The sequence below is a fragment of the Cricetulus griseus genome, chromosome 8 (genome assembly GCF_003668045.3).
Source record: "Cricetulus griseus strain 17A/GY chromosome 8, alternate assembly CriGri-PICRH-1.0, whole genome shotgun sequence".
Lineage (NCBI taxonomy): Eukaryota > Metazoa > Chordata > Mammalia > Rodentia > Cricetidae > Cricetulus > Cricetulus griseus.
Genome location: NC_048601.1, coordinates 85,255,311 through 85,271,370, shown reverse-complemented (window position 1 = coordinate 85,271,370; position 16,060 = coordinate 85,255,311). Strand labels below are relative to the sequence as shown.

The 16,060-nt window shown below is 43.3% G+C and overlaps 1 protein-coding gene across 1 annotated transcript; it reads left to right on the top strand.

Moving 5' to 3' along the window:
- The first annotated feature begins 5,392 nt into the window (after nucleotides 1-5,392).
- On the top strand, nucleotides 5,393-15,835 carry Ppp1r17 (protein phosphatase 1 regulatory subunit 17). The gene is made up of 4 exons (XM_035448562.1): nucleotides 5,393-5,486; nucleotides 8,918-9,070; nucleotides 10,408-10,560; nucleotides 15,756-15,835. Exons 1-4 carry the CDS (start codon nucleotides 5,393-5,395, stop codon nucleotides 15,833-15,835), a joined length of 480 nt encoding a protein of 159 aa, XP_035304453.1.
- The last annotated feature ends 225 nt before the right edge of the window (nucleotides 15,836-16,060 follow it).

The window sequence follows — 16,060 nt, the reverse complement described above, 5'->3', positions numbered from 1 at the left end:
AGATGATGGTTACTGCAGCCGTCCACTTCAAGGTTGTCAGGGCTAACGGGATTTGGAAGGGTGCCTGGCACTATGGCACTTGGATTGTTAACAGTCTGTAAATGTTAGTGAGTGGCACCACCATTGTGCCTTTCCTCATTGTGACATTGTACCCTGGACTTAACTGACAGCAACTTGAGTGTTGAAATTTGCTATGACCTTTCAATGACAAGCTGCTAACCTCTGTGCCTCAGTTTCCACATTTGTGATGACAGACAACCCTACCTCTGGGGAAAAAGGGGGTTTTAAATCTACTGCTGAATTTTTAGAATTCCCAGGTAGGATTCCCAGGTTGGTTTGAGTAGATTTCTGAGAACTCAACATAGACTCCTTCCATGTGCTTTTGCTTATCACACACAATCATTGCTGCAGAGAACAGCAGTGACCAAGTTAGTTATCACTCCCTCTCCATCCCCCTGGCCCGGTGCTTGAGAAACAGAACATCCCCATGGCAACCACAGCAGCTGGTCCCTAGATAAGAGGAGCTGGAGCAGGGCAGCGGCAGCCAGTGAAGAGTAAGAGCCCAGCCCTGAGAAACACACCGCCTCTAGCCTCTCTCTGCCTTCTCAGCTCAGCACCTGCACTGACTGGTAAGTGCTTTGGATTTTTACCTCAGGAACTTATGTGATGAAAAAGTAAAGCAAGCTACCAGTAACTTACTGCTGGTAACTTCCTTGTGTTTGGTGGGACAAAGCAGAGTGTGCAAAGCTAAGCTAGGGCTCCCTGGGACAGACAAAGTCACAATTGTCACACCCATTTTCTGGGAGTGTGAGGGTCCTGAGTTCTGTGACCATCCCCATCCTCCCAAATGAAATCTTTTGTGAGGTTTGGAGCTGAGGGTGATGTGTCTTTGCACTGGAGGGAAGCCTTGTCCATCTGGGCAAAGTGTACTTGTCTCAGTTCCTCCTGACAGTCTATTCCAAGGCACAATCAGTCCTTGAGGAAGACTGCATGCAGGCTTAGGGCTTTTAACCCTCAGCTAAAAGAGGTTGACAAGGATATGAACTGTGCAAAGTCAAGGGGAATACTAACCAGATTTACACTGGACTGTGGATATAATTTTTCTGAAGCTTTTAGTACATCAAGTAAAGCTAGACTTAATTGTTTGGGGATGTTCTTTAGAATACTTTATGGTTAAGAGAGTACCCATCAACTTCTGAAACCTGCTTCTGTGGATCCTGAGGCCTGGAAAAGGGTGTTCTGTCTTTGTTTTGTGCCTTTGGGGATGCTAAGTTCATTAACAGCTTTAGAAAAGTCCAGAACTATGATGGGATTGGTGTGACAATCTAGAATAATTTACATATAAGTATTATAATCCCAGGGAGTAAGTGAGCAAAGAAGGCATTCACTCACAGAAGGGTCAGAGTGTGCCTGGCTGGGCACTGGCACTCTCAACAGCCCTAGGGAACAGCATTTGGCACACCTAGTTACAGATGTAAAAGCTATTGCTTCTTGACCTATTGGTCAGGATAAAGTGCACAGATGTGAAGGCTAATTTTGCAAGACAATACCTTCCTACCCAGCTAGAGAGTGGAGAAGGTAACCAAGACTGTTTCTGTTCGAGCTTCCTCACAGTGTATCACCTTTGGGTCAATGTCCTGCCCATGGATTAAAATGTATATCCTTACACTCTTCAGAGAATAGACAAAGTGCCTGGGCCAGCTTGTGACCTCTGTGCATGCAGAGGCAGCACAGCTGTCCCCTTGAAGCTAGCCTGGGTGAGTGGAGACTAGCCTCAGCAAAGTGTGCATCTGAGTTGTCATAGCTATCCTGACACACATTGGCTCTCTGGCTCTTTGGCAACTTAATGAGGCATCTTCTAAGTGACAGCTGTCATCAGCACTGGCTGTGCAGTATGATAGCAGCTTACAGGTCTTCTCTCCCAGTGGTATTTGCATTTGCAGGTATTCCAGCAGAAAGAAAGGGTAGGTCCCTTAAGAAGAGTTAGTAAGAAAGCTGCAAGATTTTAACATATCTCCCCCAAGATCCTGAAGTTAAGTCTGTTGGTCTAGTGCACACTATTCATGGGCCTCTCATATTGTCTCAAATAACCACAAAGAAAACACTCAGGATAATCAGCCTTTTATTCTCTGAGACCGAAAAACAGAAAGGACAAAAGATGGTGCTGCTGTTATACAGCTCCCCATAAATGCATTCAGTAGCAAACCCTGACCTGAAAGGTTAGAAATCTTCCTGGAGTCTGTCCTTGCACCCTTTATTGTGAATACTTACATTTGGCTGTAGAAATAGTGCGTGAGATTGTCGTGGCTCCCAGAGGCCCTCCTGTGAATCTTACACAATGAAAATGCCCTGGTTCCCACAGCACATTTGACTTCAGGTGAGGGTGGGTGGGCCTATGCTGAGGAAAATTAGAAATCAGAGACCCTGCTGGGGCAGCACAAGGCAAGAAAATGGCAAAGGAGTCACAAATCACTTGACTAAAAACACCCTAGTGAAAAGTCTCTGTGAAAAACTGCCTCTGAAGGCCTTAGCATGGGGGTTGGAATCTGAGGACCCAAAGGGCCAATTATTTAGGTTTGAAGAAAATAACTGGTTCCCTAGAAACTCCCCAAATTACAATCAGCAGGCAAGGGAGCCAAAGAAACCTTCCCCATACATCAAGACAAGTGCAGGGTCCTCTACGACAACATGTTTGGGACACAGTCAGAGCCTAAGAGGGAATGCATGGGCAGAGTGGGAAGCAGGAATGAGACAGATATGTATCTTCCCATGGTAGGGATATTCCTTTCCTCTGAGGATGGGAGTGGAGAACAGACAGGGCTCTGTTCATCTCATACCAGCACTCTACAGACAGTGACCTCCATCAATGAGACAACTCTGAATCTGACACTCCCTCATCATTCTTAGAAGTTCTTTATTTTCTTTGAAGATTTCGTGACAGGACAGTCATAATGACATCATCCAAGATGATGTCTTGTGTCTTTCATTCTTCTGGGCAAAACATATCTCTGCTAATTATCTCTAATATTATTGTAACATAAAAATGGTCTCCCAGCCACTTCTATCTATCTATCTATCTATCTATCTATCTATCTATCTATCTATCTATCTATCCACAACATTAGATTTCAATCACACCAGTTTAAAAGAGAATCACTTCCTAAATAGACAAAGCAATTGGAGTTGTCTTTGAGAGGAGCCCTTGTCAGATTTTTGAGGAGGTATTGGTGACCCCAGCCTTTCCAGGGGACTCTGACATCCTGGATCATGTATACTTCACCAGCCATGGGTAGGCCCTTCCTTTGGTGGTCCACTGCTGATGAGATGGCTTACCTCAGAGGAAGGTGGGCTCTCCCCAAACTCAGCATCCACACGAAAGTGAAAATTCCTATTGTTTCTTAGGATTTTTCAGTTACACAGCTGGTTCTCATCAGCTGTCATAGACAATGGTACATAATAGTAGCCATCTAATAGAAAGTGCTCTCATTGTGTTAAACATGAGACGATTGAACCCACCTGCACAGTAACTCTATGGGGAAGGTCTGTATGGCTTAAAAACATAGATCCAAAGTAAATAACCAATCAACTACTGGATTCAAAGGAAATGTGGTCCTAGTACAAGGAGCAATTTTCTTTTGGGTGGAGAGGAGAAGGAGAGTATTGTAGACCCACCTGACAAGTGTGTAGATAGAGTAAGGGTATGAGTTGCTGCAATAATTCTGGTTGAGTGCATGAGTCATGGTAGGTCAGTCTAAAGTCTCTCAACTTCAGCTGAATCTGAGGATTGATACTTTCATCAGGTCACCATGGGGTGATTAACAGCATACCTGTGGCATCCATTGCATAAAGGAGGAAGTTTCATTAAATAAGACCATGTTGAGTCTGTCACATTGGCACCCTCAGCATAGAGCCCACTCTTCCTGCGTGACAATTCCCTGTTCAAAAATACTGGCACAAAGGACAATCTACAGAAGGTTACAACACACTTCCTTATGGTTCCAAGGAGTTGGCACTCTCTACCCAGACACTAAGAACAATGGTTTGGATTGATTTCTGCTGAAGTCACTCACACAGTCTGCTAAGAATGACACTAAAAGCCAGGCTCAAGTGATCAGCTAATGGCCCATCTGCTCTGCAATGACCTCACCTCATGGGAGAGAATCCCTTAGCCTTCCCAGGGAATGGCTTAGTCTTCTAAGGCAAAGGACTTAATTCATTCTGGGCTCCCAAACTGTCACTGTGGATGATCTGTGGTTTCTCTGCATGTGGCAGGCTCTGGACTCTCATGAGAAGATGATCAGTTTGATCATTTTAACCTTAGTCATTTCTCCCCCTGACCCTACCCTTAGTATTCTGGACACCAGCAATAAATTATCAGATGGGAACAGAAGAAACAGATCTAATGAAGACTTTCTGGAAACCTCAGCTAATGTATTTCTCGTCTAGACATGTATCTATGCAGAATTTCACTCCTTCTGGACAAGGCTGTAACTGATCATGGGGAAAGTTCATGGATTTGTGTTCCAGGAAAAACAGGAATCTGGGGACAGGAAGAAACTGGCTTTTACATCAGGAATTCCTAGGAAGAAAGTAGAAATATTCACAGAGAACACGCTTTCCATCTCTGGGTACTGCTGCCCTCATGAAATGTATGAGGAGGCAACTGGGCTCTTTTATAAGTTACAGTTGTGAGGACCTGGAGCCTTAGTCAAGCCTGAGTTCAGAGAATTCACTTTAATTTTAAGATACTAAAGTGACTAAAACTAACTGGGACTGGATTTTGATCTAAGCTTAACTAAGATGTGTGACAACAAAATTAATTGTGAATTTGTATGCTCCCATTCCTCATCTGCTTTATAGATATAATCATACTCTGTAGAGCTCAACACAGAAAACACACATGGTGTATGCTTGATGTTTAACTCTTATGCAGCTCATTTCTAATTTAGACTTGATTGGATTCTGGAACCCTTAAGTAGCCAAAGAAATGAACATTTGATATATAGTAATTTCCAATAGGGACACAGTCTCTCTCTCTCTCTCTCTCTCTCTCTCTCTCTCTCTCTCTCTGTGTGTGTGTGTGTGTGTGTGTGTGTGTGTGTGTGTGTATGTGTGTGTGTGTGTGTTGTACGTGTGTGTGATTCATTTGATTTTGGCTTACATTTCAAATTTAGCAATTGACTGTAAGAATCAGACTTGAACAAAAAAGGATTGAGTGGGGACCTGCAATAATAATCACTCTGCAGTCAATAGATTTACTGAATAAATGAGTGAATGAATGAACAGAAGGCATACTTATGTACTTATTACTGCCTTTAATTTCTCCAGTGCTGGAAAGACTCTCTCTCTCTCTCTCTCTCTCTCTCTCTCTCTCCTCTTCCTTCCACTCAGGATGGCCACTGAGATGATGGCCACAGAGCCAGTGCAGCCTCTGGAGCTTTCAGAAGACATACTGGACAAGTTTGACCCTCACTGTGACAGCTCAGGTAAGTGTTCCTTTGGGAATGCCTATCCTGTAAGGCAGACAAAGGGTTCTGTGCCATCCTGCTTTCAGGCGAGTCAGAGAGAAGGCCCCTTGAAACCTGATCCACTGTGCCTTCTGGTGACAGCCTACACCAGATGGACAGGCAAATAGCCATGGGTCTGTGGGGTCCGCCATGTAAATATTAGCTGAAATACTGGAGAGAAGTTCATTCAAATTAGAGAGAGACAAGAGAGAGGCAGAGAACCATCGTCCTGTGTTTTGAATGTGATAGAGTCCCAGGCAGAGCATTTTTGAGGCAATAAATGGAATGTGGCAATATAGCTTGTTTCCAGTATTTTCCAGCACACTTAAACCCCATGTGTAGCGCCAATAAAATATTTCAAATATCTCTCTTTGCCTATCAAGACAGAATTTTAAATAGCCCTTTTCTGCTTTATTGTCAATCTGTTTCCTTTCCAGAACTGACTTTTTGCATAACCTTTGTAATGAAAACACCAAAAACATTTCTGCCTCTACCCATTTCTAAAAATGAGACACTCAGACTTTTGATAGATGGGCCTTTTGCATATTCATAGCCTTTGTTAATGCCTTGTCTGGTTATGACTCGTCTCATCTCCCCCTCCTCGATTGCCTTCAAGATATTTTATGTTCAGGATTCTTCCGAAAAATAAGAAAAATTACAATTGAAATGAAAATCAAAATTGAAACAAATGTCTTGCTCTTTGTACTAGGTGCCAAGTAGCACCTTGGGTTTGGATTGTAGCCTGCCACTAATAGATTCATATGCAAACTATGCCTCCAGGAACCCCACAGCTGGGCAGCACCCGTCCTAAGCAACGTCACTCAATCAACACCCATGGTGTGTATAACGTGGGAAAGGGGGAATAAACCACTATGTGGTAACAACTTTGATGAATCACAGTGTCAGCCAGGTAGACTATATAGCTGAGGAATAGCTCCAAGAGCCTAACTTGATCCTTAGCAATAACCTGGCCACATCTGCAAACTGGAGATGACAGTAGAATAACTGTAGGCTTAGTGTGGGGATTAATGAGATATTTTGTTCAGGAATGGAATGAATATTGAACAACTGGTAAAATATAGGCATTGATAAACTGGGAGAGCCCACGTGCTGCAAAGAAATCAGTAAAATCTCCCCACACTTCCTTTTCCTATGTATGTGAACTTCACAAAATCCAGGAGCCTCACAGAGTACAGTCTCAATAAGTGTTGATTAGATTAAGACTATTAGGTGACTTCCAGTTAAAGAAAAAGCTTACTGTTCAGTGTCACCAAAGGGAACCATGACATCTGATTTTTGTTCTGTTTATATATTGTGATGGTGTATTATTCAAGCACAGCAGTATATAGTTACTAAATATTTCTAGTCTTGCTTAAACATATGAACTATCTTTCCAATTCACTATAAGCAACTTGAAGTCAAGAATAATTTCTTACCATTTCAAATCTAATAAATGACTTGACAGATACTAGGCTGTTAAGACATATATGTATAGAGCAATTAATGACACAGGGTACGTCTGGACCCACAAAAATATAGTGGAATGTTCAAATATTTAATCTTCAATATTTTAAAGAAGTTTATCTGAACATTTTCCCAAAGAAATGTATAAAGGAAGGAAGAAATATGGGAGAAACGTATAACCATATACACCTGTAACCCCAACACTTACAAGGATGAAGCAAAAATATCACAAGCTCAAGGCCAGCCTGGGCTACAGAGAGAATTCTGGGAGTGGGCTGCTGAGAGAGGAAGGAAAGAGATCCAACAAAAGGAAAAGAGAAGAGAGGAGGGAGGAGCAGGGAAGAGCTGAAAGGGTTAGTTAACGCTGCAGACTGCATGCAGGCCAGGGTTATGAACTTTTAGACAAAACATGCAGGTTCTTTGTTGTGTAGCTTCTTTGAATCCTAATACAATAGATCTTTACACGAAGTCCATTTGAGTCCATTCATTCAAGTGCATATTGAACAAATATGTACTCATGGGCTGAAATGATTTTAAAAGCACAAAGTAATAGCAGAAATAATACTGACTTCATCCCTTAAAATATTACCCAAGCCAAAATGCTATTAATATCCAGAAGCTGAGAAAGTCAGGTCTGAGGATGACAAAGAAAGACTGACAACTCTGGAGCCTCCTGTTGATCTACTGGAAGCGCTGGCTGAGCAATGGCACAGTAGGTGGGGTATTGAGCAAGTTACATGCACCAGATATACAAAACACACACTCGTGGATTTAGAATCACCCGCACTTAAGCAGTGGATATGATATCAACACGTCTATAGATTAAGTCCCAAGTTCTTAGAATCAACAAATGATAAACTAAGGATGTGAACGCAGATTAGTTCAACTTCCATTTAAAGCATATTGGTTGGAGAGAGATGCAATTAAGAATGAAACTCCAAAAAGGTTATGATCTTTGTCTCCTTGAAGACTCTGTCTGGAGCAGGAGATTAATCATTTCAGAACAATGGATCAGGGCTTGAACAATGGCAGATAAATGCATAGGAGAGCAGAGCAGACAAAGATATCTGGTTTAGGATGCTGTCAAGACAAGGTTTTCAAGAGTCTAGTGGTTGGTCTGGAGTCATCACCACAAGAACATCTGATGGTGTAACATAGAAGTTGGGCTGAAAAGGATCTAGTAAAAGGGCTGTTGGAAGTAAAGAGATAAGATGGAAAACAACACTATAAAAAGGAGCCTTGCAAAGACATAGGGCAGAGAAAGCCTTGTAGATGCTGAAGCCTGAGTAGGGCTTTTCAAGAGGACTAGGCAGCCTGCAGAGGTAAGGCAAGCAATAGATTCACTCTCCACCCCCAGTGAAGTGTTCCAGGATCCAGGAAACCTCTGTTTCCCATGGCTTTTGGGCTTTTAAGGAAAGTGATTCTTGACCAAAAGGGGCCGTGGACAGTGAACCTTCTGTCCTGCAGAAATTGAGTTCAAACCTATTCTGGCAGCCCTGATCATATTTTCTTATTTGTCTTTGCCTTGATGATTTTCCTGTTTTCTCTAATTTAAAGTTTTACTGGGGTTAGGGGTGGGGGTTTGGAGAGACGGTTCAGTGGTTAAGTGCACAGGTCCCAGCCAACATACAGCAGTTCACAACCATCTGTGACTCCAGTTCCAGGGGATCCTGATGCCCCTTCTGGCCTCTGCTGGCACTGCATACACAAATATACATGCAGACAAAACACCCACAAACATAAAATAAAAATAAAGGTTAGACACTTTTTAACCTTTACCGAATTCTAGTTTTCTAGTCTCTAAACAAAAGCACACACATTTATCCAATTCTCCCATTGACAAGATAAAAATAAAGACTTTTCTTTTGCAGTCCAAATGTGGTTAGAGACCCCACGGTTGTGGCTCAAGACTTCCTTGTGTTATTCCTTTTCCTCTTTGAAACCAGATGACCTTTCGGACCAGTTCATTAAGGACTGTGACCTTAAAAAGAAGCCAAGAAAGGGCAAGAATGTTCAGGCCACTCTGAATGTTGAGTCAGAGCAAAAGAAACCCAGGAGGAAAGATACACCTGCACTGCACATCCCACCTTTCATACCAGGTAAGGGGCAAGACACCCAGCTCTGCATGGTGGCAAGAACCTGCTGCCAGGTTGCAGCCATCTCCACGAATCTCTCTTTGAATGTGTGTTTTAATTCTAAAAAGACTATTGCCATAGTGCAGTAGCATACGTAGACTACAGTGTAGAAATTTTCTCTCAGTAGCAGTGGAGGTTGGTGACAAGGAAGTGTCCTGAGTTTTGGAAACTGAAGACCACAAGCTCGTGAGATTTGACATCATCAAAACACAGAGAATAAAGTCCCCACAGGCTTCCAAAGTTACCACGAACATCGACATCCAGCAGACATGGGGTGGGACCAGGACGTAAGATTGATGGGAAGAACCACTTGAGATGGGCCCTCCCTCAATCCTAGGTATCACGTGATCATGGGGGAGGCTGGAATGGCACTGGAGCCCAGAAGAAAAAAAGTGACAGTTAGCATTTCTACTGTACCATACTGCGATAGGCTTATTCTTCCACAGTTTTATTTTGCTTCCTCCCCCATCTCCTTTACTTTTGGCCATTTATTTTTACCTCCTTTCTACTCACAACATGTTTTGAGGGACACTAAGCAAACAATGCAAACCTAGGTGAAATTTGCAGCAAGAAGCAACATTAAATTAGAAGTTCTTGGGTCAAAACCATGGATCTATGTCTGATGAGTAATTGTGGAAACGTTCATAAAACAGGCTATTACAGAAACATGAAATGATGGATAACCACCACTACCCAACACCTCTCCCCCTACATGACAGAGGAGGCAACAGGGTGAAAGTCCATAAGGGGGGATAATTAAGGAATCAGGATGAATGTGTGTGACCCACAGTTTGAATGACAGAGATATGACCCCTCCTAGGTATGGAAAATGGGTTCTACCTCGGCATCAGCTGTGGCAAGTCAGAGGTGTTCCTCTGCCTCTCTTTCCTGAGATAGGTGGCAGTGGCAGCAGTATCAAGTACCTCCATCAAAATAAAGGCCGGCATTAAAAACACCCAATGACAAAAATAATTCTCGCTTACTTATAGGAAGCTTCGTCTCTTTTTAAAGCAAATTTGAGAAGCTAGCCAGGCATTGGTGGCGCACGCCTTTAATCCCAGCACTCGGGAGGCAGAGGCAGGTGGATCTCTGTGAGTTCAAGGCCAGCCTGGTCTCCAGAGCAAGTGCCAGGATAGGCTCCAAAGCCACACAGAGAAACCCTGTTTCCAAAAACAAAAAAGAAAAGAAAAGAAAAAAGCTGAAGTGTTGCCTTCTCTAGGTATCAACCCTATATGTACCTCTTCAGCATTAGGATCTGTACACTTAACCCTGTTCCTCTTTCTGCTCCTCTAACCATGCAGGTGTGATTTCAGAACACTTAATTAAAAGATACGATGTTCAAGACAGAGTTCCAAAGGTCAAAACAGGCTCAGGTCTTCACAACACTGACATGGAACAGAAAAGGCCAAGGAGAAAAGACACACCTGCCCTGCACATGCCTCCCTTTGTTGCAGGTAATAATTTTTTAAAGGCTGGTATAGAACAGTCACGGGAGTGGTGGAAGCAGGTTGGGGCCTTACCATCTGGAGGTGTGAGGGGTATGGCCTGTGTCCTGGCCCAGCAAGCTGCACCACACTCAGGTGCCCCAGGGAGGAATGCACTGCTGCTGCCTTCTGGGTTTTCCTTCATTGGCAGTTCCCCAGGGGAGTTTGGGGGTGGAGGAGACTCAGAAATAACTCCTGCTTCAGCAGACCTGGTCAAATTCACTGAGCCAGTGAAACAGAAATGTCAGTGCGACCTTGAGAAGAGGTAAAATTCCTGCTTCCCCACCTTACGTGGATTGTGCATGTTATGGCTGACGAATGATTTCTCAAATCCTATGTACGAATTGTCAAGACAGGAGACAGAAATGGAAGAAGAGAGAGAAGATGCACAAATATCAATAGCTATATTAAGACATGTCAGATAATAAAAAAAAATGTAGTGAGATATTATCCTTGTCTCTGGGAAGTTCACACCCAAGTTGGGGAGAGAGTGGGGAAGGAAGCTAGTATCCTCCCGATTAGACTGTCATTCTTTTGCTTGCCTTCTTGCCTGCTCTCTTGCTTGCTCGCTCTCTGGCTCACTCAGATCGCACAGCTTTGGAAACTTAGCTGTACTGAACTCTGACTGCGTGCAGCCTCCTTAGAAGATTCATATATATTGGTAGTGTAGAATACACAGCAGTCCATCCTCACAGTATCTTTATTCTCGTATTTATCAGCTAGTACTTAGCTTCTGGGAATTAGTATGGAGGAAATCCCACAATCACATAAACAAACAGATCATCTGAGACCTACTGGGGCAAGTGAAATGAGGAGTCAAGCTAGGAAGAGAGATGAAGGAAAATTCTCTTGAATACAAAATATTACATCTTCATGCAAGCTGGCTGATGCCTTCCTTCCTAAATACTGAAAATGGATGCTGACTGCATACTACCTGTATCCCAGAGAGGTAGCCTCCTTACTGAGTCAAAAGGGCTGCTCAAGGACTGCAGTGTCTACACAGTGTTGTTTATTCGAAGGCTCTATAGACGGTGAAAGTCCTTGAGTCAGTGAGGCTCTGATTCGGTGCCTTCAGTGGCAGACGCTGCTGGCTTTCCTTACTCTATTAGCTGAGGTTCTTTAATTCTGGAGTCTGTTAGTATGTAAAGAATTGGCAGTATGTAAAGAATTGGCAGTAACCACAATGCTAGTTAAGCTTAAAATGGATGGAGCCTTTGGCAGGTATCCAGAAAGACTCACGCTGGTTCTAATAAGGATGTTGAGAGGAACTCACAGGCAAGCACACCATTGAGACATCTCTCATTAACCCTTGGCAAGTGGAAACTGGACAAGGATTCACTCTCCCTTCTAAATCTTGTGCTAACTGTCTCAGTCCCTTAGGTTAATGAGTTTATTTGACAAGTCCAACTGCCTGAATGGACCCTCCAAGGCTTCCCTGCCAGGCCTAGGCTTTGTCTGAACTTGGCCTATGGTTGCCAAGGATCCATCTTGAAAACTGCATGGCAGGGAGTGTTGGTTGTGATTGGTTAGAAACTGGTACCAAGAGCTGCTTATGAGAAGAAGTACTTAGTCTACATTGGTGGCAAAAAGAGCCAAAGAAAATGAGGATAGTGCAGCAGGAAATATTGAATGCCAATAGGACATTTGGGAATCAGAAATCAAAATGGAGTACTTATACAAAGTAAAGAGGGTAGAACCTCCTCTGTAAATGGCACATGTCTGTTCTTCTGGCGAAAAGGATTCCCTAGTTTGGTTTATGAGGACAGGTGGTACCTTTGTCAGGTGGTACCTTTGCTTCTCAAGGTTTAAGGAGCATATATGTTTTTTTTAATTGTTTTTAATTTCCAATCCCACTTCCCTCCTTCTCTCCTCCTGCTCACCTCTCTTTCCCCCCACCCCAGCTCCTATCTGCTCCTCAGAGAGGATAAGGCATTTCCTAGGATATCAACTAAGTCTGTTCCATCACCTTTTTCTGCCAGGACAAAGGCATCCTCACTGAATGTCTAGGCTGAACAAGGTATCTCAAAGCGCATATACTTCATGAAGATAGCTAAGTTTGGATGATGTCTAGGTGGAATCTTGCTCAGAAACAGCATGCTGAGCACCCCACAAAGATCCAGGCCTAGAATCCCTTAAACACTAAATTCTATTTTATACAGAGAAAGAGGAGTTGATATTGGCTAGATCTTACTATGTCTGAGTCTTGTGCTAGGTGGTGCATGTGGGGGATTGCTGGAAAGTTGAAAGTTGCTTGAGGATTCCTACAGTGTGCAGTGATATTAACAGAGGTTCTGTGGGGGGATTTATTCTTAGAACATTAAAGAATATGGGCCTGGGCTTGGGAGATGATTCAAAGGATGAAGTGTAGAACTTGAGTTTAGATCTCCAGATCCCAGCTTTATTTTTATCTGGGTGGGGGCATGGAGGCCTGCCTTGTAGACCCAAAATGCTCAGGAGGTAGAGATGTGGAATGTCTGGCTGGCTAGCAAGACTGGCTGAATTGCTGAGTTTCAGGTTCAGGAAGCCACCCTGCCTCAGTATATAAAGTAGAGAGTAATTATAGAAGGAAAAGGAAATTGCAGGCCCAAGTCTCTCAGGCAGCATTGAGCCCTATAGGAAATGCAAATTCTGTTTTCCCAACTGGATTAACTGAGACTTGAGTGACTTTTGTGAGCTCTTCAGCCGGGCCTGGAGACCAAGGAAAGTGCTCTGGCTTTAGTGTCCCTCTCCCTTCAGGGACACAGTTCTGACTTCTCAGAAGAGAAACCAGGAGTGAGACAAAACACATCAGTATTTTTCAGACTGTGTTGTCCTCAAGCCCTCAAAGCAACAAGGACAAAAGCAGCAGCGGTGATGCGTACCCATTCCTATGTGGATTCTCTGAACAGGATATGGATAAAGAACTTTGCTGAGCTGCTGTGCTTGTCATCCTTCTGACACTGTGACAAAACACCGAGAAAGTCAACTTAAAGACAGGAGGGGTTTATTTGACTCAATTTTCAAAGCCAGAGCTTTAGTCCACAGGCTTTGTTGCCTTTGAGCCCGTGGCAGGTCAGAATGCTACAAAGTGAGGTGTTTGGTGGAGCAAAGCCCTTCACCTTGTAGGGGCTTGGAAAGAAAACAGAAGAACAGGATGGGAGATGAGATGCCAATGCCCTTCAAGGGCATGCCCCCAGCATCTCACTTCCTTCTGCTAGGCCTGTATCCTAACAGCTCCACCACCTCCCAGTCTCCACAGCAACTGGGAGCCCTGTTAAGAGCCCAAATACAAGACATCCCATATCTTTTTCTTATAAAATATTCCAGTCAATGTGTCACCTGGGGATGTAAAATGGCAGTTCATTTAGCACTTAAGACTATGTTCTGTGCCCCCGTGGGCAGGTTGGTTCACTTCAGGAAGGGCCAGCCTTTACCACTTAACATGCTCCTGCTACTCGTGCTGTCCCAGGGCCTCCTCCCCACCCTCTGGCCCAGATTTTCCAGACCCACATTTCATGGTTATACAAAGTAACTAGAAAGTTATGGAACATAGCATAACATTAAATGGTTTTGCCATCAGCATAGGTAATTCTACATGCTCCCGACATACTTGCTTTAATTCTAAATAAAAACTTAACTCTATGCCACTGTTATAAGAGAATATTTCTCCAACTGTGCTTTATAAGTGATTTATGCAAAGCTTTAGCCTTAGCCAGACTTAAAATTGTTTTTCTACTCCGATAAATACTAGCTAACTGGTTAAAAATATAAACAGAGAACTGAATCAAATAAATAGTCATTAAGACCCACACATAGTTTTCATTAATTTGCTGATGTTGAATGGAGACCAATGCTGTGGAAAGGCGGCGTGCAGAGCTCAACTTCTTTCCCCAAGCTCAGATCATTGCAAAGTGCTGCATGGGCAGGAAGGTCTCTGCTGAGAGGAGGGAGTAGGCTTTGCAAGGCTGTGGTTGGGAAATATGTCTGGGGACTAACGGGAAATGACAGAAATGACCAAGGACCGGTCTTGACCCAGATTCATTTGTCATTTCTTAAAATGGCCCCACTGTCACAGAATGGGCAGGACCACCCAAGTCTCCTTTGCTGGCCTTTTCTGAATTGATCAGCCCTGAAAACGTATACAAAATTTTAAAAAAGGAAATTAAGTCTTCTGAATTTCACAGGCCAGAGAATCTTTGAAAGAACAACTTCATTTTGCCTAAGTAAGGATTCATCTAACATCTTTACATCTTGTAAAAATGGGGATATTTTAATACTACCTCCAAGTAAAGAATCGCGCTAATGTGTGGCCACACCATGTGTGAATACTCTAATATCTCCCTTTGCTCTTAAGTATGTGACCTCTGTAATCCAAGGGCTGACACTGGGGAGCAGACATGCAGAGATTAATGTTTTCTCTGATGCTTTTAGGTTTGACTTTGTAAGGCTTGCTGTTCCACTCAAATGAGAAATAAACTAGCAAATTATGGAAAAATAAAATAAAATACAAAAAAACATCATTTAACTGATCATAGATGTAGCTTTAAATTTTTTCATAATACGCATTTGTTAATTGGGGGTGGCAGGCAGCGCGTGTTCTCCACTGGGCCCGTGGAGGTCGGAGGACACATGAAGGCATTAGTTCTCTCCTCCTGCTGCACGGGTCCTGGTGGTCAGACTCAGGCTGTCAGGGTTGACAGTAAGCATCTTTATTCTCTGAGCCATCTCACTGGTCCACAGAGGTGGCTTTTAGCTAGACAGTTTACAAACATCTTATTAATTGATACATGCCTCTTTGCAATGAGTATTAGTGTTCCTTTTTTACACTTGAGAACAGAATATTTAGACAAAACATTACCTTGCCCAATTTAGATGAAAAGAGTGGCTGAACTGAAGCCCCAGACAGTAGGCCTCCTAAATCCCTGTGCCTGCTATCCCACCGTACTGTAAGACAGGGTGAAGGTGGCCTGTGGCTTGGGCGTCTATCTCCCTCTGTCCAGAGCAGTGTCTTCTTGAACACCTCTGCGATGGTTAAATAAGGCCACTTGGTTCTCCCCGCCCACTTCCCCCCCACACACACAAGCCTTTCTGGGTCATTATGCCTTTGAGAGCAGTCTTGGTATGCCAGGGATGTCTGATATTCCAGTTGGACATTCTTAATTGCAGGTCTACATTTTGTTTTGCAGGTTTGACTCTGCTCGGAGATGAAAGCCCCAGAGTGATTATGGAAGATGATGAAAAGGATGGTGACAAGATAACTATTTAAAGATATGTCCCCTGAGATTGCATGTAAATAGGTTAGATCAGTTCCCAATGGTGACCTAGAGGAAAAAAATAGATTTGTCTCTGCTCTCGTTTTTGTCTTAGACTGACTCTAAGATCTAGACGCCTCCTTCCCAAGAGACCTACTGGTCAGATTGCCAGTCAGTCACCTCCTTATCTTTCCTCTTGAGCTGCTTCCCAGCCCCACTTCTTGAACTCCCATTTCTCC